The 23,003-nt window shown below is 41.5% G+C and overlaps 3 protein-coding genes across 4 annotated transcripts; 1 reads left to right on the forward strand and 2 right to left on the reverse strand.

Moving 5' to 3' along the window:
• The first annotated feature begins 1,680 nt into the window (after positions 1-1,680).
• Positions 1,681-5,285, forward strand: LOC135581861 (subtilisin-like protease SBT3.18). The gene is made up of 10 exons (XM_065181039.1): positions 1,681-1,892; positions 1,985-2,076; positions 2,181-2,278; positions 2,360-2,515; positions 2,586-3,256; positions 3,514-3,581; positions 3,694-3,933; positions 4,010-4,124; positions 4,248-4,461; positions 4,531-5,285. The coding sequence occupies exons 1-10, from the start codon at positions 1,812-1,814 to the stop codon at positions 5,145-5,147; spliced, it is 2,352 nt and encodes a 783-aa protein (XP_065037111.1). The 5' UTR covers positions 1,681-1,811; the 3' UTR covers positions 5,148-5,285.
• A 2,393-nt stretch (positions 5,286-7,678) lies between these two features.
• LOC135657155 (uncharacterized) lies at positions 7,679-10,543 on the reverse strand. The gene has a single exon (XM_065175928.1). It carries the CDS (start codon positions 10,407-10,409, stop codon positions 7,779-7,781), a length of 2,631 nt encoding a protein of 876 aa, XP_065032000.1. The 5' UTR covers positions 10,410-10,543; the 3' UTR covers positions 7,679-7,778.
• Positions 10,544-11,170: 627 nt separating this feature from the next.
• Positions 11,171-15,393, reverse strand: LOC103975382 (ABC transporter G family member 22-like). 2 transcript variants are annotated; one of them, XM_065175929.1, is made up of 11 exons: positions 15,226-15,393; positions 14,244-14,642; positions 14,087-14,157; positions 13,769-14,004; positions 13,514-13,669; positions 13,267-13,450; positions 12,655-12,963; positions 12,284-12,571; positions 11,849-12,133; positions 11,641-11,748; positions 11,171-11,555 (listed from the first exon to the last, which is right to left on the reverse strand). In XM_065175929.1, exons 1-11 carry the CDS (start codon positions 15,320-15,322, stop codon positions 11,340-11,342), a joined length of 2,349 nt encoding a protein of 782 aa, XP_065032001.1. In that variant the 5' UTR covers positions 15,323-15,393; the 3' UTR covers positions 11,171-11,339. The 2 variants fall into 2 exon arrangements, with proteins under 2 accessions (XP_065032001.1, XP_065032002.1); XM_065175930.1 differs by lacking the exon at positions 15,226-15,393 and adding an exon at positions 14,723-15,111.
• Between the last annotated feature and the right edge of the window lie 7,610 nt (positions 15,394-23,003).

Genomic DNA, 23,003 nt, shown 5'->3' on the forward strand with positions numbered 1-23,003 from the left:
ATATGAAAATATTTGCTTTGGTACAATGTGCTGCAGTTGTTCTGAACATTCATTTTGAAACTGAAATAGATTTCTTTTGATCGGGAAAACCTTTTGTGAGATGGTTATTATCCTCTACTATTCTAGTAGATTGAAACTACTACATCACTGTAAGATCTTGGCATAACAAAGGCAATTTTTATTTTGATATACTTTCATAATCATCATAATACAGAATTGAGGATCTCACATTATCTCATACAGACAAATTCTTGTAGACACAAACATGCAAATTTATTCTTGTGCAAAATATGGATCTAGCAGCATGGATGGATTTCAAACTAAGAAATGGCTGCTATGATTTGGTTGGTTGAATGCATAATGAAAAGGAGGAGGAAAGTCATTCCAATGAGCAAGATCAAAGCTACTTGACATGCCACAAGACATAACACATTATGATGTATGTATGCATCTAATAATAGATAGCTTTAAGGAAGATTGGATGAATGTCGGTAAGCGTGCTGCTAATAGCTATCCTGTGGTAAAAGAAGCATGATGATGTGAATTCATGGCAGTAAGGGAAGAGTGTTTGGAAAGTCACACATTCCTTGCTCACTGATTCACATTCACACAACAATTACAGACTTAATTGTTCTATCTTCAATGTTGCATATACTTTTAAGAACTAACTAGCATGGATTTGAAGGATGAAGTGGATGACCTTAGTTTTGAGCCAATTCTGATTGACATCTCATAGTTACAACCCTAGTGAAAGGAAAAGAAATTCATGCATGGCATTGGAGAAGAGAAATGAACTGCATTATGGTATATCTGCTAACAAATGACCTCTGCAACTCCATTAGCAGGAAAGCAACATAGCTTGGACCATGTCTATGAATTTACAGATTCTTAAGCATTCTTATGCAAGTACATGCTGCACATGCTACTAGATGATAGGATCGATATTTCGTTATTAGATAGCATTATTCCTATGCTCTTAACTTTGCCCTGTTAGGAAATGACTAGGTGACTACATCATAAGGTCTTGTGTTGCTTTGTAGGGTGATGCTCTTCTCCATGGTTGATTTCCCTCTTCATGTAGTATGTGCATACAAAGAACTATTACCAGATATAGTTATGCAACAAACTGAATTAAAAGTGTAGAGCTTCAAGTCTTTCGAAGCCTAATATACAGACCTTGAAGTTTTGCTTGAGTCCTGCTTAGAGTATATCTGCATGGATAATGTAGTCTTCGGTGCTTGGATTCTTTCTGCTACATAAGAATGTGATAGGGGAATATATGACACACATGCTGCAAGTTATCTAAGATGTTATCTTGGATAACCGAAAATTTCTCATCATAAGCACTACTCAATTGCTCTATTGTGGCAATGGCAGTCATGGGAGATCATAAGCAGGATTTTTAGATATGATGATGAACTGCACACGAGTTCATAATTATAGTGTATCAGATAATTAGAGCAGATGATTAGACAAAAAGAGAGGGGAAGTAGGCCTCTTTCCCTTGTAATCAACCTTGCCTGCTATATTGGTATAGACTTCATGCTGAATCCAAGAGAGGGTAGATAGATTACTCTGAGTTGTAGTTGTGGAGCTCAATGATCTTGAGAGAAAGAACTAGGTCAGTGCAACTTGGAAAGGGAAGGAAGGAAGTCATGATGCAGACATGGTGCATGTCAGAGGACATTGTAGCTTTACAAGGCTTGCAGTTGAAGCAGTCTACACCATGCTGAACTCCATGGAATGATAAATTATGGCCTTTCCCTACTATATAATGCACAGACTTGCAACTGGCAGATCTGTGAGAGGCAATGACTACTTCTTTTCACCTCCTATGGGGCCTCTTCCTCTGTCATTGGCTTTATTGCAGTCACTGCTTGCCCACAGGCCATGTAACCTTATCTCCCAATAGAGCCCCAGTCTTCTCCGTTCCCCACCAAATAATGCTAACATATAAGGTGGTCTTTTTGTTCCTGTGTTGCAGGTGCACATAGTCTACCTGGGCCACAGCCATGGCCAAGATCCTCTCCTCACCACCAAGCTCCATGTCAAACTTCTCTCCAGTGTCTTCTCCAGGCAATCAATCAAATCCCACCTCTTCTATCTTACCTTTTCTTGCCTCCACTGTGTTCAACATAATTACAGCTGCTGTCTTTGTTCTTCTGGCAATTTGATTTCAGGCAAGAAGAAGCAGAGGAAGCCATGGTGTACAGCTACAGGCATGGCTTCTCTGGTTTTGCAGCGATGCTCAACTCAACACAAGCCTCCACCTTGGCGAGTGAGCACATCAACAATCCCATCCAAACTCTGAATCATCATCCTCCATTGCTCAATGCACTAACGGGAACAGCACTTGCAGGTTTCCAAGGGGTGATATCTGTGTTCAGGAGCAAGTTGCTGCAGCTGCACACGACGAGGAGCTGGGATTTCATGGGTCTCAGCTTGAACATTCAGCAAAGGATTCCATGGCAGTTGGATTACGGCGATGACATCGTAGTTGGCATCTTCGATACTGGTATCTCGTGCTTGCATCTTATCCACACTCTCTGATCTGTAGTGTCCTAACCTTTCTTCTTCATGTTGAGGCATATGGCCTGAATCCGAATCCTTCAAGGAGGAGCCCGGAATGCCGCCGGTGCCGCAGTCATGGCGCGGCACCTGCGTAAAGGGCGACAAATTTGAACCGAAGAAGGCATGCAATCGTAAGCTTGTCGGTGCCAGATACTACCTCAATGGCTTCGAGCGTGAGTTCGGGCCGCTGGACACAAGTGGGGACGGCGAGTACCGGTCTCCGCGAGACCGTATCGGGCACGGGACGCACACGGCGTCCACCGCTGCCGGCTCCACTGCCGCGAACGCCAGCTACTTCGGCCTGGGCCTCGGCGCTGCACGGGGCGGCGCACCCCGGGCACGGCTTGCAGTGTACAAGGTGTGCTGGTTCAAGGACTTTGACGGCAAGTGCACCGAGGCGGACGTGTTGGCAGCCTTCGACGACGCTCTGTGCGACGGAGTTAGTGTGATCTCAGCATCGCTGGGTTCTTCGCCGCCATTGATGCGATTCTTTCGGACGAGCACAGACATCGGGTCGTTCCACGCAGCGCAGGTGGGAGTCACGGTGGTCTTCTCCGCCGGGAACGATGGCCCGGAGCCATCACTCGTGCAGAATGTGTCGCCATGGAGCATCTGCGTCGCCGCTGGAACCATGGATCGAACGTTTCCAACACAGATCCTTCTGGGGAACAACCTCTCCTTCATGGTAACTTAATTAGCTTCATGTTTGATGCATGTGTGTTCTAGTAACATCAATCAACCTGCCTTGCTGCTGCAGGATGAGGTTGCGTTACAATGCATAAATTTCATCTGCCATATGTTTCCTAAACAATGTTGAATATGATTACATGATATTTTTCTGATGATCTCGGATTATAATATACTTCATGCTATCTGTAATTAGTCGTAATATGTTTCTGAAATTTAGTTCTGTTCTTGCTAATTTCCTGTTTCTTTGAACAGGGTGAAGGCTTTGTCAGAAAGGAAATGAAGATGAAGTTAGTCGACAGTATCAAATTCTTTGATGAAGGGTGATCTCTCTCTCTCTCTCTCTCTCTCTCTCTCTCTCACACACACACACACACACACACACACAACCAAGCTAATTAAGCTAACATATATCGCTCTTCTTTATGCTGTAAGATCATGTTCCTTTGACAAATGGAACCACAAGCTTGCCACAGGGAAGATTGTTCTTTGCTTCTCCTCAATAGGGCAGGTGTCCAGCACAACCGCAGCCCTATCGGTCTTGACAGCCAATGGATCTGGCATCATCTTTGCCCAGACCACAACGGAGCAAGCAGCTACAGATGACTACCTTCCATCTGTTCAAGTTGATCTCAGTCAAGCTACTCAAATCCTCTACTACATACAGTCATCCAAGTAAGTTCATCTTCATGCACATATTAGATAGATTGCTCCTTTGCGACTTGACATATTGTGTGAATCTACACTGCAGGGATCCCACAGTACGTGTTCTTCCCAGCAGAACAAGTATCGGCTGCTCACCGGCTCCTTCTGTTGCATACTTCTCATCGAGAGGACCAAATTCTGCCACTCCAAACATCCTCAAGGTAAGATTTCGATTATCCTCAGTTCAACATGCGTGTAGAACCCTAAACCACAGGCATTGGATGTCACTCCTTGATGAGTGCCATGCATGCTAAGCTTCTTCTCTCTGTGACTTGATGCTGCAGCCTGACATCACTGCTCCTGGGGTGAATGTACTAGCGGCGTGGTCTCCGAAATCTTCACCCACTCTGCTGCCATTCGATGAGCGATCTGTGAAGTGGAACTTCAACTCCGGGACTTCCATGTCGTGCCCCCACGTCTCAGGCATTGCAGCCCTCATCAAGTCGGTTCACCCCACCTGGTCCCCTGCAATGATCAAGTCCGCTTTGATGACCACAGGTGGATGCATCGATTGATCTCCGGACGCAAGAAGGAGGAACCTAATCATGCTTTTGATCTGCCATGCAGCTTATGCGAGGGATACGAGCTCAGATAGTATATTAGCAGGAGGAACTCTGAAGCCGACGGATGCCTTCGACATGGGCGCGGGGCACGTAGATCCCCTGAGGGCATTGGATCCAGGGCTGGTGTACGACATGGGAGCTCGAGACTACGTCGTCTTCCTCTGCAGCTTAGGGTACACGCAGGCGCAGATAAAATCCATGCTCCTCCCGTCGCCCGGCGTCGACACCAGCTGCGGCGGCGACGAGTCGGATCTCGACCTGAACTACCCGGCCATCACGGTGTCGGATCTCAGCTGCTCCACGACGATACGTCGAACGCTTCGCAACGTGGGTAGGATTAAGAACGCAGTCTACTTCGCGAGCGTCAGGAGTCCTCAGGGAGTGCATGCCGTGGTGTGGCCGAGGCTCCTGCTGTTCTCGAGGAGGAAGGAGAGGATTACGTACTACGTGACGATGATCCCTTTGAAGAGGTCGCAGGGGCGATATGACTTCGGGGAGATTGTGTGGTGTGACGGCCATCATCGCGTGAGGACTCCATTGATTGTGCATGTCAATACTACGAAGGATGGAGGGAGCAGCAGCAGCAGCAGCTCCTCATTGGGAGGTCTCCAAGTTGCATGACTGGAGCAGCAGCAGCAGCAGCTTTTTATCTTCTTCTTGCTATCATCTTGAGATTGTGGTAGGATTTCCAGGAACTTTGACTGCTAGCTTGTTGGAGTAGTTCTTAGTTGTGATGAAGGAGCTCAGAGGAGCTTTTCTTATCCCAATAAATTTGCTAGCTTTCTTTTTCAAATCCAGCTTATTTAGATTTCATTCACTAATGAAGGAGTAATGAGAGTAAAAAGAGGGGAAAATATAGTGTAGGATTTTTCAAAAGTAAAGAAATAATACTGATACGAGAAATATTTATCTTCTATAGTAAGTATTATTAGCATCTCATTCGGAGAATATTTTCCTATTACGTAGAATATTCTCTTTGGCTATATTAGAAACCAAAGGGGACCGACTATATAAGGCAACCTGGAGCATAATTATCGAGGTCTGATGACCTACTATATTAGGAATCTCATCCGATATTGATTTTTAGTCTAAATTAGGTCGACGTCAAATATCCATATGGAACTAACTATCTAACTATGCCATCCATGTATGGAATGTGTTAGGTTATCATTACGAGATATTAGGAATCATATCTAACCAAATCTAGTGTAACTGCCAAAGGACTTACCTACTAGAGGTCAAGATAACAATGATATGACTAAAAGAGTCTCAACCCATACAACTATCTTAAGTCTAATTGCAAGATCAAAATGGCCAAAGTACTCCAAAGTATAAACTTTAAAGCATGTTTATGTTTGTAGATAAGGATGAACAAGCAACAACAATCCAATGTCTCATATCGGTAATCATGGTCATAAGATTATAGATACTATCTGATTCATACATAATCACGACACAAGTAAAACAATTTAGTGGTGAGGAGGAACTACAGCAACTCTTACTGGCAGCAAACTAGTAAAAACTTGTATGATTGAACAATACACTGCCATTATCCATACTTCATCAGATTCAAGCATTTCATTATAATGTCTCTCAGCACATTCAACATGAAAAGATACCCAATTTGCTTTAATGCAAACACCTTCAATTTTCTTGCCAACTCTACTTCAGTAGAAGCTGCACCAGGAAGAATGTGACTATCTCTGCACATAGCTTGATCAATAATGAGAAAAAGCATGTTATAGATGGTGTGGTTAATCATGGTGATTTCTATATTAACCATCCTAAAATTGTCAAGTGACCAACCATTGGACGACACATCGGAGAGTTTATTTTCATCATTTGTAAGAAGACTCACCTTATATGTATTCACACCATCGTCAACAGCTCTCTTAAGATCATCCAGTATACCATCAGGACTTCCTTGTAACACCACTGTAGAAACTGAGTTTCCACCTCAAAAATTTAAATTTGTTACCTGTAAAAAAGGAAATGAAAAATTAACATGAAAATTCAGCAACTTTCCAGCCGACTTGTCAGATGCAAGATCCAGGGGATCTCACTGTGGTCAACATGTCATCCTCAATGAAAGTCTCTGAAGATAAGATGCAAGTTAGGGGTGGTGAAACAAATTACAAGAGTATACTGGGATCAGCTACCAGGCATCAGGCACAGCCAAACACAATTCCGGATATTCTTATCTTAAAACTGAGCTTGAAATACTGAGGATCCAATCTATAAGCATGAAAGTGTTTGCCAGAGACATGAAAGATCACATCATAGCCTTCCTGATTATCCAAAAGTGCATTGAAGTGTATTCCAGTGTCTGAATATGGAACTTGTATAGATTGGAGTCTGGTTGAGTCCATTATAGACACCACCACAATGACAGTACATTTAATATTTAAGCAATCTTCCTTAGGGTAATCCAATGTTTCAAGAGCAGCTCGCCTGAAAAAGCTCTTGTAACCCCTGAAGAATATTAATGTAAAAGTACATTATGAAGGAAACAATAGAAGTCTGCACCTAAAACACTCTTGGCAAAGTGCATCAAGCGAAATAGATATCAGCATAATTTTTGCACTCACATTTGAAAAATGCCAAGGGAAACAGAAGATCATAGTTAAAAGGATTTATCTGTGTGTGTATATCATATTGTTCTCATTCTTTGGATATTATTTTTATTGAGGCCTACACAGTCATGCCAATTCAAGCATAATTATCTACTAAACTCGCAGCTACAGAGGAGGATGAGACGAATCTAATGTTGCTAATAGCATGCTCTAATCAAAGGCCATTTTCCACATGAATAATCCTCTTGGAAGTCGAGAATTGCTGGTTCACCCTTTCAAGAACACATGATAGACTAGCAGCTAGGGAACATATGCCAAGTATCCAAATGCCATAACATCTAAAGGGATTGAGTTGATTAACACTTAAGCAATAAGCTGACTATAGGCAAGCTTTCTATTTCACAAAGAAATTCTATTATTGTGAATATATATCCATTGAAATGTTAGAAATCATTTAAGATCCACAAGTCATCAATGATTTACCACAATTCGCCAGCATAATATCATCACCCATAATCATTACTAGATCATACTGAAAAGGAAGATAACCATGAAAGGAAGAGAATAATAAGCAAGATCTGTCAGCAACTGAAAAGCCATGAGTATTGATTATGTTGAATGTATATGAGCTGTACAATTGCATACTGTCAAAAAAACAAAAAAAGACTAGCCCGACAATTTAAAATTTCGACTGAAACCATACAAGTCTCTCCATGGTTTCACGAGTAGCCTGTGTTTGAGGATGTTCACAGCCATATATAACCTCCTTGATGCCAACAGCAGTCCTACAAAGCTGCTCCCCGATGTCATATTGTCCCCCTTGTAGCATCAACTTTGCTCTTGTTTCTAAAAGAATTGCTCTCAGACTTGCAAGATCAAGATAAATAAGTGGATCAGACTCTATAGATGATCGAGACCTGGGATTCTTCGGGCACTTAGTTTTATGTTGAGCAGTGGTGGCTTTGGACAGAAAAGATTCCTCCAAGGCTTCCAATGCTTCAGTTGATACACGTAGAAGCTCTAGGGCAGCATTGCAGAGGGAAAAATTTGTAAAAGTGAGTGAAGCTAGGGGCAGGGCAAATCTTCTGATGAAGGACAACAGATCTCGTTCTGGAAGATCGATAACCCCAGGATCTATGCCAAATTTAAACAGCAAGAAGCAAGCTGACCATATATGATCAGCATGTTCCTGTAAATTCCCTTCCTTCTCAATTGCCTTTATAATTGAAATTGCACTATTGTTATCATCTCTTTCACGGGCATAGATCTTAATGATACTGTGAAAAGAAATATGTCCCATTCTAGTGCTTTCTCTTGCTACCGAAAACCTTACTAGCGTGGATGAGGCTTCAGCTTCCGAAATATTAACATTCAATTCTCTGGCTGTGCAGGAAAGAAAATGAAAGCACCTTTTGAAAAACCTTGTGCGACAATGCTTTGCAGATGCAGCAATTGCCAGCATGGAGATTGGGATCGCTGATGGTGCAAACCAATTGCTAACGCCCACCATCTTTGTGGCCAACTTGCTAGGCTTCTGTGCATTATCCAATATAGAAAAGCACACATCTAGAAGCTGAACAAGAGCAGGGTTCTGTTTCATAACGAGATCTTCTTTCCTACTAAATTTCAGTTCTCTATATGGCACTTGATTTATCATGTCCAATAGTTTGAGTGGACCTATCGGCAGCTCAGATACAATTGCTCTTACAAGTGCTAGACCCAGAGGTAACCTACCTAGTTTCTCTTCGATGATCCTCAGAGCATTGGCATCTTCTGTTGGGAGTTCCGTTACCCTCCCCTTCATCAGGATCATTGCCTCTGCAGCAGACAAGTACGAAAGCCTCAAGGGCATGATATTCAGAACTCGAGGAAGACGAGATGAGATAATAATGTGTGTCTCTCCACCAAAACGAGGCAAAAGTTCCATTATGCTACTCCCATCCCACCAATCCTTCTCACTTTCCAAGTTATCAATCACTAGAAGGAAAGGGATGTCTCGCATGAGCTCCCTTCGCACCTTTCCAATAGCATCTGCCTCCAGCTCCTTGAAGCTTCTTGGCCCATTTCTTCGTGAGAACATCTCGGTCCCAATGGCAACATCAACGCCCAGCAAAGGCAACAACTTTAAGTAGTTTTGGCGGAGATATCTTGACTCTCCACCAACCCATAATACCCTTTTGTAGCTCTGAGAGAACTTGTATGCAAACTCGAGCAACAGCTCTGTTTTGCCAATGCCCGAGTCACCACAGATGCAGGCAACACCTCTTCGATACGACATACTCATTGCATTTCTTGTCCTTCTGTGCCTCACAGGCAATTCACTGCTCCAAGTGCCCTGCATCTCTATCTCTTCCTCTGATTCTTTCCAAACAACAGGTTCCTTACCCTTAGCCTTTATCTCCACATTCTTCTTTGCTATTCTTCCTTTCTGTGTTCCGCTGCTGCTCGTGCTATTTTTGGCCATAACAGTGTCTCTTCTATGTGTATCACGAGTTCTGATCTCGATATATTCCTCTGGATTTCCTTCGAAGTCTCCAAATAGCATCATTTCGAGCTTGGCAAGCTCGCTCTTCCTTCCAACAAAATTAATGTTTCGTGGAAATGGGAGTTCCTCCACTGCCATCTCCCTCCACCTCTGCACCTTCTCCACCATGCTCCTCCGGCCTAATTGCGTCCCCAAGAGTAATACCGCATCGAAGATTCTGTCCCTAAAGTTGCCAGGATTCACTTCCAGCATCACGGCGGAGCGCGAGACTCCATCCACCACCTGCTTCCAATCTTCCTCGATGCCACCGTACGCATTCCAGAGCCGACCTCCGAATCTCTCCCACAATTCTCCTTTCCTCTCAATTACGTCCCTCGCGGTGCAATCCCCCTGCGACAGCCCGAAGAAGACGGGAACCAGGTTCTTCCGCTCGAGGAACCACCGCATCTCCTCCACGACATAAGGGTTGGAGAACGACTTCCTCGTGACGAGGACCACGCCGACGGCCGCAGCGTCCATCGCCACTTTGGCCACGCTGTGCGCGTGGGCATCGCGGCACCTGCGCCGGTCGACGGCGAAGCAGCGCAAGCCCTGCATCTCGAGCTCAGCTCGCAGCCACTTCACGAAGCGGAGTAGGGGGGCCCGGCGGCCGCAGAAACCAAGATAGACATCGCAACTCTTCACCCTCGGAAAAGGAGAGTACGAGTTTAGCGGGCTACGATTGGAGGAGGTGCTGTCGGAGGCGATGGCGACGACGGGTTTGGGTGGCGAGGGCGATGAGTGGGTGGCCGAATCGAAGGCGGAAGAGGGGCAAGAAGACGCCATGAGAGATGCTAAGCGGTTTATGGCAGCAAAAGTTGCATATAAATGTAATCTAGTATATGTACATAGAGAGAGAGAGAAGCAAATTAGGGATTTGGGGGATTAATTTGCAGGGACGTGAACAAGGAAGGAAGGTAATCCAAAAAGAGATATAGTGAAGATTTTGGAGGTGTTTGGGGGAAACCTTCCTATTTTGTAGATCAAAAAGGAGGGATGGAAGCAGCGAAGGCAAACATGGGGAGGAGAGCGGCCGCATTGGCCGCCGGCCCTGTTCACAGCCTGATCCCTAAGCCTGCTGCCAAGCGGAATATGACCGCCCATTCCGAAGGAGGAAGAAGGCGGCGGCAGATATCGGAGCTGATGAATGCGGGTTCGGGTCCAACCCGAATCCGAAATCGATCTGGTCAAGTCTGAGCTAAGCCCAATCCAATCCAATCCAATTTGGCACCATATTGACATCCTTCATATGTATCATAGTATAACAAAGAGGATTAAGAATATAAATAAATATGAAGAGCCCTTCAAGTCTCCTTTTACATCCAATTTGAAGCTAATTTTATATCTTTGCCATAAGATCAATGCAACCATCTCCATTCTTTTTTCTTTCAGGTGGTCTCAAGCTCTAATTATCTTTTCCAGAAGAACAAGCTTGGAAGATAGAAGCAAATATGGTAGAAATTTTGTTGCCAAAAGTGAAATATTTTCTAATTTAATTGAAATGTTCTCTTCATATAGTTCTTCTTTTGGAAGAAAAACACACACAATGAGCTGCTCAAACTAGCTTGACTCCATTAAGGAATTAATGCCCACTTCATGTCTAACATTAACCCTAAACTCAGTCTATATATATATATATATATCTTTCTCATGGGACTGAGTGGTTTCTAGTAATCTTCTAAGGGTTGGATTAGTACAGTCGAGATTAGCTTGAGTTCAACTCGACAGCTTCATTCGCCTCAAGGAAACATATGCTAAGAATCGGTAAGCAAACACCATGGCGATCATGGCAGCGACTTCCATGACTCCATTGTCGAGATGGTTGACATTCAGATGCGGGGGGACATGGTCATACTGCACCTTCAGGAGGAGTCTGTAAGAGTGGTAGTTGAAGGAGATGAAGCGAAGCCATGAAATGAATGCAGGAACTCTCTGCAGATTTGTCAGTAGCAGATGCATGTAAGCCATGAGGTTACAGAGTAGTTGTGGCAAGATTTCTGCATCACTGGGTGCTTACCTTCACAAAGAATCCTCCAGCCAGCATGAAGGTCATCACTGTCACTGAAGCTAGAGTGGTTGCCTGCTTGATGTTCATGAATGAGGCGCCGATAGCTAACCCCAGCCCCTGCCAGATTTGCCAAACATCCGGTCAAAAGGCCAAGAATTGATGTAGAAATGCTGTGTCAGGAAGTATGCAGATTGTGATCCTGTAACATACAACATACCTGAGCAGCAACAATGCTGAGGAAGACAACAAGCATACTGAGAAAGAAGTGTTCGATACTGAGCCTCAGGCCTGCCATGAAATAGACAATTAGCAGAAATATGATGGGTAGGAGGAGGTCTAATGGCAGATCGCTTGTCGTCCTGGCGATGAAGTATGCGCTGAGCCTGTACATGTCGACTGCTCTTTCCTTGTTCAGCATTGCTCTTTCTTGAGGGAATGTGAAGATCGCTGTGAAGACCGGGAAGAATCCCCAGAAGACAGAAATGAAGAACAGCAAACCAGCCTGCAGTGTTTCATCTCCAATTGTAGATTCTTAGATAGCTCATACTCTTCAGATGAACTACTCGATGATCGTTTTACTGTTGTTGTTCTCATGAATTGTGTTGATGATAGTGTTCTCAAGAATTGCATGTAATGTAGAAAGTGTTGTTACCTGATCTTCTTGACCTATTTGAGTCGCAATGTTTGAGTGCCACCAGAGCAAACCAAGGATCACTGCAATTGCAAGAACTTGAGTGATCCTCATCCAGCTCAAGTAATCATGCCTTCTTTCTTTCAGTCCTCTCCAGAAAAGAATGGAGTACTGCTGCCACCAGCTTGCTCCCCAATCTCTTTTTGTTGATGACAATGTAATCTTCATATCTTCGCTTATAGGAAGCGGCGCAAGAAGCTTCTTCTTCTGCTTGTCTGCAACTCGAGTCTCGTAAGTCTCCACCAGGTACTGTTTCATTGATTGTTGCGGGAGCTATAAGCTTATACCATCTGTTTTCTGCCAAGAAAAACTAGAAGTAGACGAGCTTTTACCTCATGCACATCTTCCGGCGATGGCTTGGCATTTCTTGTGCTGCCTCCCAAATTTCTTGACTGCACTTTCTCCTCCAATTCTGATGGCAGAGTGACATCATTTATGTTGCCGTTTGCAAGATCTAGCAGGAACTCTGCTGGGTTCATTGCAATGAGGGGAACACATCCGATAGATGCAAAGTAAGCCATGGCTTTGGATGCTCTTCCGAAGAACAGCAAACTTCCCCTTCCAAGTAGAATCAGCTTGTCAAATCTATGGAAGAGTCTGCTTGATGGTTGATGAATTGTAGTCACCACTGTTTTGCCAGACTGCAACAGATGCAAGCAAGACTTGTTAGGCCTTTTGCAGCACAAACCATGTGTTCTTGCATTCCACAAGGCTAAAAGCTAAAACTCACAGTGAATCATTTATGTTTATCTTCTCCTCTCTGAATTATTAATAAATATCCTGTTGTTAGAAATGGTATTTGTTTTCTGCATGAAACCAAAAAGGGGAACAGATTCGATCGGCTACACTCTCAACTTGTCTGGTTCATTAACTCCTCACGACATAGGTTTGGAGATCTCTCTACTCCTTGTGAGCATAACAAAGATCATAAGCAGAATGATCACCTCAGCTATGTCATTCAACACTTGGATTGTTCTTAGGGCTGTTGTCGAATCCAGACCAGATGTAGGTTCATCAAGAAACAGCAAAGATGGATTCATTATGATCTCATTTCCGATGCACACCCTCTTCCTCTCTCCACCTGAAACTCCTCTTACGAAGGATCCTCCAATGATGGTATCTTGGCACCTGCACATTGTTACCGAATCAGAGGAGACATCAGTCGATGTCAGGCAAGAATCTATGTTTTACCTCTCGAGCCCGAGCTCGTAGATCACATTCATGGCCCTCTCTTCCTTCTGCCTTCTGGTCATTGTCCTCGGAAGTCGAAGGAGAGCCGCATACGTCAACGTTTCTCTTACGGTGAGATGAGCGAATAGAACATCATCCTGAGTCACGAACCCGATCCTGAAAATTGACTTCACTCCTATAATCTTATCATCTTCATTTAGCCACTGATGTAACTGATAGGAGAGCATGCAATGGTGAGCTCGGTTCATTCTGTACCTGCTCTTTAGCGACTTGGCGTACGGCTCATCGTTGTAAGTGATGGATCCTTGAACGACGTTGTCGGCTGTTCTTCCGGAGAGGAGGCTGAGGAGCGTGGTCTTCCCACTGCCGGAAGGACCCATCAAGGCCAAGAGTTCTCCAGGTTTGGCTGAACCTGTGATGCCTTGGAGGATATCTTTCTCGTTGGTTCTCGTAATTCCTCTGAGGATTACCTTGTATCTGACCTCTGTAAACTGCAGAATTCACAGCATGAACTGCGGGATTAGATGAAGAAGAACTGTTTCTCTTCAGGACAGCAGGAAATCCAAGTGCTACCTTCACATATATGGGATACGTTGTCTCTGACATCAGCCTTTTTCGAGATCTTCCAGGCTCGAGATCAATTCCTGCGGGCAAGCATATCACGAGCATCGACATCTGCCTTACACTGGCATCTACTAACTTTTTTGCGAGGAGCAGATGTTGTTGTTACCTTTGTCACCGCCAGTGAGAGCAGTGATGTCAGAAACAATGTCTTCAGGGAGAGCAGTGAAGCCAGTGAAGGAGAAGGAGAAGCCCAGACTCGCACTGGAGGCTCGGCTCAAGCTTCCACCACTGCCACCGTCTTCGCAGTCCACCTTCATGTGTCCACTTCGCGTGCTTCTCAGGTGGTGTCCTGCTTTCGTGGCTGGCGAAGATCCCACCAGCTTCTTCCCCAGGCTCGACTTCCTCGACAAGCTCGGACCGCCATTAGCGTCTGCGACCGGCATGGATTCAGCTGATGGAGTGGGGCTCAGAGTCGGTGGCCGTGGTGGTGCCATCTCCAGTTGGTCTGACTTGGTCCTGGCGATCCCACCTGCTGCTGAATCCATCTCGACACACCTCAATTCTTCTGTTCATAGGATATGATGAGAGGGATTGCAACATTTAAGCTTCACCGAAACAAAATTGCCAGAAGAACATAAATTTTACGTTTTAATGCAACAGTGATGATTAATGCTCCTTTCATTATCAGAATTGATTTGTCAAGAGACAAAGTCCTCAATCTATCTCGTCCATTGAATTGGGGTTTGAAATGCATGCCAACCAAGTTTTGACAGGAGACTGAAGAAGATTCCTTGTGTTTCCTCAGTGGAATATTTCCTCTTCTGATTCCTTACCTCTTTTACTGAACATTGTTAATGAATGATATATCCTAAATCACATCCTTTTCAACTATTTACAAGATAATAACTCCATTGGACTCGAATCATCACCCCAAACATCAACAAGAAATAGGATCTATAAATCATTTCTAACATTGCAACCGCTTACACGCAAACAAGAAATGAGAGCAACACAGAACACATGAAATCAAGTGCTGAAATATATCATTCAGGGAAAAAAAGAGAGAGATGGGGGGAAGGGGGGGGGGGGGGGAGAAGAAGGTGAAGAAGGAGATGGGAAAGAGGAGTTGTAGCAGAGATATTAGGTACCTGAAAAGGAGTGTGGGTGAGGAAGAGCAATGGAAGGCCAGCTTGATGCCACCAGGTTTACTTCTCCTCCTCCTTTTATGCAGCTGCCACCTCTCATCCAAACCTCACAATGTCGTATGATGGAGGGAATTGAACAGTAGCTCACAGAAATGCCCCTAATCTTGTTGCAGTACTACTTCATGAACCTGTCCACCAAGCAATACACTGGGGACCTCATATGTGTGTGTGTGTGTATATATATACACACACACAGATATATATATATAGGAAAAAGAAGATCTTTGCTCAAAGGAAAAGTATGCAAGAAAAGTACAAAGAAGTGTTTCTCACTGAGTGGAAAATGATTGGAGCTGCAACAGTGATTGCAAAGAAGAAAGAACAAATAATGCAGAAATACTGCTCATGATGGACATGTTTTGTGGTGTAGTAATTAGGTGGAGTGGCTTCTTCCTCCAGCTGTTGCATGAAGGAAAAAAAGGGAAGAGACATATGCAGAAAATAAACCATGATTGCTGTGTGTTTGACATGGACAAATGCTACTGAGGAGCTCTAAAATTCCATCTACAAAATGTGGCATAAACACCACCACTACTTGCTGCCAATTTGTCTCACTCATGATTTCATTCACCTCCAAAATTGTATGAATTGTCTAACCCAAATCTTCACATTTTTTCCCTTTTTCTTGAATGAAAAGTGTGGCAGAGTTTCCAACCCATTTGGACAAGTAAATTGGAAACAAACAAGAAGCAGTTCCAAGAAAATGGAAGAAGAGAACAAGAACACAAATTAGAGCAGAAGAGAACTCAGAGAAACCATCTCAAGGGAGCAAACCAACATCCTCAAGACACACTAAAACCATTATAAGTTTGGTTGGGTTTCTTTAAATGAAATTTGGCAGTATCCAAGACAACTACAGTTGTTCCTCATTTCAGCTTCTATTCCAAAACAGAAACAAGAGAGAGAGAGAGAGAGAGATAGAGAGAGAGAGAGAGAGAGAGAGAGAGAGAGAGCTTTTGCATTTAGAAGTTGGAACTCAAGGTTACTTTGGTACAAGACATGTTCAGGTTCACAGTGGCTGTGGAGTCTAAAGTCTCCCTTGAGATGTGCGTCGCCCAGATGTGTGGAAAACGGGAACCCCACATCGAGCTTCCATGGGTGGGGCACTCAGAAGCAGGTCAACCTCTGAGTCTTTTCCTTCCTCCCATGATTCAATCTTCGGATGTGACACATGATCTGCCTGCCTCCACAGGATGTATCTCAGCTGCCATTAATCTTCCTTAAGGTTCATACCCAACTCAGAAATCCAACATCTGTTTTAGTTGTGATGTACCTCTAACCTCATCCACAAACGTACTACTCGATCTTAATGTCATTTTACCTCCAAACTCAGTCAGAAATCCACCTTTTGTGCATGTGAAAGTTCTTTAGAGGATGCAGCTCAAATGTCTCCGAAAGAAGAAGTCTTGTGTTCAATCCTTGTAGTCCTTCCATGGTTGTCTCTGTATTTTCTTTTAGTTAGAGAAGTGATTTAGATAGTTACTTTACAAGTAAAAAAACAAAAGACTTTTGGTGGAACACATCAAATGTTTTCTAAAATTGAAGAATAAGAACACTGAGAGTAATAACAACAACAATATAAAGAAATATTAATGAAAAAAATATGTATATATAATAAAATATAAATATAAATATTTATGTGAATCAATACTCCTTTTATACTTGATAAAAGTGTTATCACTTTTGAACCCATATATATACCTCAATTAACGAGTACACTAATCAAATTTAAATAGATCATGTAAATATTAATACACATATATATATATATATATATGTATATATGTATGCATGTATATATGTATGTATGTATGTATTCATCCCGAATCAATTTTTATCTCACTTAAATCCAAGATGCTGTCATCACTATCAATTTCCACGTGTGGATGGCTCATGAATTCATGAATCTACTTCTAATAATTATGTCAATACAAAATTAATCTTTCTTCCATACACTTGTTTGTATATGGCAATGGTCACATCCTCTTATGTAACCTTTAGAGTAGTCGAGAAGGCAATCAGGCCGAAGACATTGACATCAATGGATGTGAAGAAGCACTAGCTAATGTACATTCGTAACAATGTATGTTGTCAAGTGCATGGATCATCAAGGTAGCAATCATGAGCATCACATCAACCATTTGGCATGCCCACAAAAGCCCGGACATTAAATCCCTTTTATCATCATCCCTTTCAATTGAGCTTTATATATGCCTGATTGGTATAATTTTTATGTTGTATATATAGCACTCATATATCTATCTTTTTATGTGATGATGGGAGGTGGAACCAATATCTCACAACTTCGTCTTATTGTCAACCCCCTCAATCATTCAAAGCATTATTAGTCTTCGATGCAAATGACATGTCCATTTTGCAGAGGCACGAGAACAACACATCAACAAAGCTTCGCTAAGGTCAAACTCTCACCCACAAATTATGGCACCATAGAGGGGACACGTCAAGGGGTTGGATATGACAGAAACCCAACCCAATTTGGTTGGATTAAATGCATATTTTTATCTAATTATTTGATCAATTATATTATAAACAATTAAGTTAAACCATTATCTTTCGTTCTCTCTGTTGAGATATTCGAATCGATTAATGTATTATTATATGATTAATATGTCTCATATTCAAATCGACATGTAAACATCATATACGTTTATAATATTTTAATATAATTGGATCGAGTATATTTTTATAATTTAATTATTCTTAATGTGATTGGGTGTAAAATTAATCGATAATTCATCGAAAATAATTGATAATTTGTTAGATCCCATATTGTACAAATTAATACTAAAAATAGTATCATACACACATGACATTGTCATTACACTATGATTAGTAATCAATTTTGATCCATCTTTGAAAAGAAAAAGAAATGATTATGGTCATGAGAATTAGCTGAACTGGTTAATCACTTTGTAGGTTCCTACTTTGAGTTCTTAAACTGAAAGATTAGGAAAAGATCTCAAGCTTAATGGTGGATGTTGCTGGTCACATACAGCAACACCAACTTACCATCAAACCTTTTGATCCATGCTTGGTCTTCTTTGCAATGAGGAGACAGTTCTTGGGGATTTGATGGCATGAAGGTGAGGAAACCATGAACCAAACAAAAGGAAGAGGAAGTAGATAGTGGTAGAAGTCACCATGTTGAATTGGTGAGTGTTTTTAAGAGTCATAATCATATTCAAATTAGTTGATGAAATCTTAATTAGATTAAAATTTATTAGTGAATTAAGAGTTATTCTTATAAATATACATTGATTTTAGTAAGAGGAAGAGCTAAGGCACTTTGAGTGTTGTGATTTATCAGATTTTTAGAAAGGTTAGAGAGAAGTTTTTAATTCCTAACATGATATTTTTGCCTCTTAAATTACTTTGAAACTATGTTCCTGAACACAGATATCACCCCTCCCATTAGTGCATTGAGCAATGGAGGATGATGATTCAGAGAATGGATGGGAATGGTGATGTGCTCACTCGCCAAGGTGGAGGCTTGTGTTGAGTTGAGCATCGCTGCAAAACCAGAGAAGCCATGCCTGTAGCTGTACACCATGGCTTCCTCTGCTTCTTCTTGCCTGAGATCAAATTGCCAGAAGAACAAAGACAGCAGCTGTAATTATGTTGAACGCTCAGTGGAGGCAAGAAAAGGTAAGATAGAAGAGGTGGGACTTGATTGACTACCTGGAGAAGACACTTGACATGGACCTTGGTGGTGAGGCGAGGATCATGGCCATGGCTGTGGCCCAGGTAGACTATGTGCACCTGCAACACAGGAACAAAAAGACCACATTATATGTTGGCATTATTTGGTGGGGAACAGAGAAGACTGGGGCTCTATTGGGATATAAGGTTGAATGGCCTGTGGGCAAACAGTGACTGCAATAAAGCCGATGACAGAGGAAGAGGCCCGAGAGGAGGTTTTTATGACCCTTTATAATTCAATAAGATATATAATATTATTAATTAGGTTTCGTTGAAATATTTTAATTAATAGAATAGAAGTTCGCTTACGATACTATTCCTTAGGAGATAATCTTGATGGGAGAAAATCTTCTAATATCTTATTATAGACCCTCTGCTCACCTCTAGAAACTGAGGACACGCTCATACACGTCTCCGTCTGACATTACAGTTTTCTCTCCTCAATCCTCAAACCATTGGTCTTGTGAAAGGATAAGAAGAGAGGAAAAATGATCTAGTTCCTCCTTACAGATTGACAACGATCTTAGATTAAAGACGGTGTCTTACAGATCAAAAATAAATCTCTAAACAGATGGTATCAAAAGTTACGCATCGTTAAACTAGATCTAAGTATTTGATTTCAATCCTGATGTAAAGATTATTTTCGTATTTTAATACAATATATTATAGATTTTTATGTTTACAATTGCCTCTCACAGATCTGCAGTTGCAAGTCTGTGCATTATATAATAGGGAAAGTCCATAATTTATCATTCCATGGAGTTCAGCATCGTGTAGACTGCTTCAACTGCAAGCCTTGTAAAGCTACAATTTCCTCTGACATGCACCATGTCTGCATCATGATTTCCTTCCTTCCCTTTCCGAGTTGCACTGACCTAGTTCTTTCTCTCAAGATCATTGAGCTCCACAACTACAACTCAGAGTAATCTATCTACCCCCTCTTGGATTCAGCATGAAGTCCATACCAATATAGCAGGCAAGGTTGATTACAAGGGAAAGAGGCCTACTTCCCCTCTCTTTTTGTCTAATCATCTGCTCTAATTATCTGATACATTATAATTGTGAACTCGTGTGCAGTCCATCATCATATCTAAAAATCCTGCTTATGATCTCCCATGACTGCCATTTCCACAATAGAGCAATCGAGCAGTGCTTATGATGAGAAATTTTCGGTTATCCAAGATAACATCTTAGATAACTTGCAGCTTGTGTCATATATCACATTATTATATAGCAGAAGGAATCCAAGCACTGAAGACTACATTATCCATGCAGATATACTATAAGCAGGACTCAAGCAAAACTTCAAGGTCTGTCTGTATATTAGGCTTGGAAAGATTTGAAGCTCTTCACTTTTAATTCCGTTTGTTGCATAACTATCTTGATGCAGATAGCTGGTAATAGTTCTTTCTATGCACATACTACAAGAAGAGGGAAATCAACCATGGAGAAGAGCATCACCTTACAAAGCAACACAAGACCTTATGATGTAGTCACCTAGTCATTTACTAGCAGGGCAAAGTTAAGAGCATAAGAATAATGCTATCTAATAACGAAATATCAATCTTATGATCTAGTAGAATGTGCAACATGTACTTGCATAAGAATGCTTAAGCATCTGTAAATTCATAGACATAGCCCAAGCTATGTTGCTTTCCTACTAGTTGAGTTGCAGATATACCATAATGCAGTTCATTTCTCTTCTTCAATGCTATGCATGATGTTCTTTTCCTTTCACTAGAGTTGTAAGTTTGAAATGTCAATCAGAATTTGCTCAGAACTAAGCTCAGCCACTTCATCCTTCGAATCTATGCTAGTTAATTCTTAAAAGCATATGCTTGATTGAAGAAAGAACAATTTAAGTGTGTACCTGTTGTGTGAATGTGAATCAGTGAACAAGGGATGTGTTTGATCTTGTCCTATAACTTTGATCTGTTCAAGTTTTGGTTTTCTGATGATGGATGAGAGGAATGAGGATTCTGTAGGGCAAAAATAAAAGTAGAAAGGTCAAAAAGGGATGATCACTAAGATAAAAAACATGCATACATAACATTATGTTAAATTGATCTTAGACATGATGGAAGTAAAAGTAATAAAGATCATTTTTGGTATGTAAAATTTTGATAAGTTTTCATATATTTATTAATAATCATGATTTTTAATAGTTAACCTGAATTTACTGGATGGCTGTTACTAGGAATGACATATATAGAAGATTAAATATTTGGAGCGATATATGTAAATATAATTTTTTGAAAAAATGCATATGAAATATTAAAATTTGGTGAGGCAAATATTCTATGAAAAGATAGCTATGTAAAACCCTGAACTATATTAAGCTGGTACTCAGATAATTGTATTACTAATCAGATCTTCTCACAGCCTTAGCTGCCATGACACTAGCTCTGCTATCTTCCATCTCCAAGTTCTTGCCAACTTGATCAGTGTTATAAGACAGCTAATCATCAAGCAGAGTCGCATAAAATTTATCAGATCTTCGACTTTGCTGCTGTTACTGCAATAAGTCTGCTGTTGCAGTTTGTTCTACCAACTTTGTCGTAAATTTCAAGAATGTTCTTCTGTGAATGAGTTCCAAGAATTTACTACTTCAGTCGAACGGAAAGCAAAGCTAATCGAGATCTGCACATAACATTACTGAACTCAGTTCATACTAGTTTGTCCTTTGACACACAACCTTACAGGTCAATTTCACCAGATTCAGGTTTTGCTAGAGTTGAAATTTGCTTTTCTTTATTCCAGAAATTGAAAGAAGAAAAAAAATATTTCCACAAGATTTCTTTATGCTTGAGAAACAACAAAGCAGTGGATTCTTGTTGCTTAGTCTACAAGTATATTGACATTCTCCAAGAATTTTGGGAGTATAACAGTTTAAAGAAATTTAATGCAGTAAAGATGATTGCTTACTTTTTGTCCTGCTAGATATGATCTTTGTGTCTGAGAGGTGGTATTGATTGATCATCCTACCATTGTAGTTTTCCAATCCACTGATGTACATATCATGATGCTGATGACATTAAAATCCAAATGAAGATATCAAAGGCTTGATCTTATGGAAGCAAAGAAGATGAACTGTTTGTTCTCAGCTTACAACTAGCTCTTATTGCATAAAAAATGCCACATCTTTAGCAGTTCAATAGAAGTTGCCTTGACTTGTAATCCAAGTGCCTTGAGCACTCATCGACCTGAACTAAATTAGGAGATAGAACAATTAAATGCTCCTTCTTCTTTCTACAGAGAACCATATGCTACACTGTTCTTTTCAAGGAAGTATAGGAATGAGAGGGATCAAAGAACCTGACTCAATGAACAAAGAACTAACTACATGGAAGACAAAAGTAAGAAAGAAAAGCAGGTCAACCTTTCGTAACCAAAGAAATTATACCCAGGAAATGTCAAGACAGCACACTCATCTTTCTAACTGTGAATGGATTCAAGAAATAAAGATCTTACAAAGATCAAACAAAAATCCTGCCTCACCCTTTCTATAGCAGCTCCTGCCCTTGAAGCAAACAAAGTTTGAATCAGATTGAGTGCTGAGGTAGAATCTTGTGACAAGAGTTGGAGACTTGCACAGACATGCTATGAATGTGAATAGGAGCAACCTTCTTGTTGGACCAATTTGAAGTTCATGAACAAAAAGCAGTGTAATATACCGAGTATGGGCCATATTTGTTTCATAGCTTTTCATGATGGATTCATCTGAAACAACACAAAATTGACACAGAAACAGTGGTAAAAGTAGGCAGTAAAAGGAAGAGTTGGTAGTTTTCTGGCAATCAAGGTGAAGTCTCTGAAAGGAGTCGAGGAAGAGTCTTGTGAATCCAAGGAAATATGACTTCATCTTCAACTAATGTTCATTTTGGATTCTGAATGTTCAAACCACCTGACTGAATCACAAGTTCACAGTCATCTTCATAGTTCTTAAGGGTCATAATGCGAAACTAATTGCAAGAACTTTGACCAATTCTATAGAAGCATAA

Source organism: Musa acuminata, chromosome BXJ1-4, assembly GCF_036884655.1.
Source record: "Musa acuminata AAA Group cultivar baxijiao chromosome BXJ1-4, Cavendish_Baxijiao_AAA, whole genome shotgun sequence".
Taxonomy (NCBI): domain Eukaryota; kingdom Viridiplantae; phylum Streptophyta; class Magnoliopsida; order Zingiberales; family Musaceae; genus Musa; species Musa acuminata.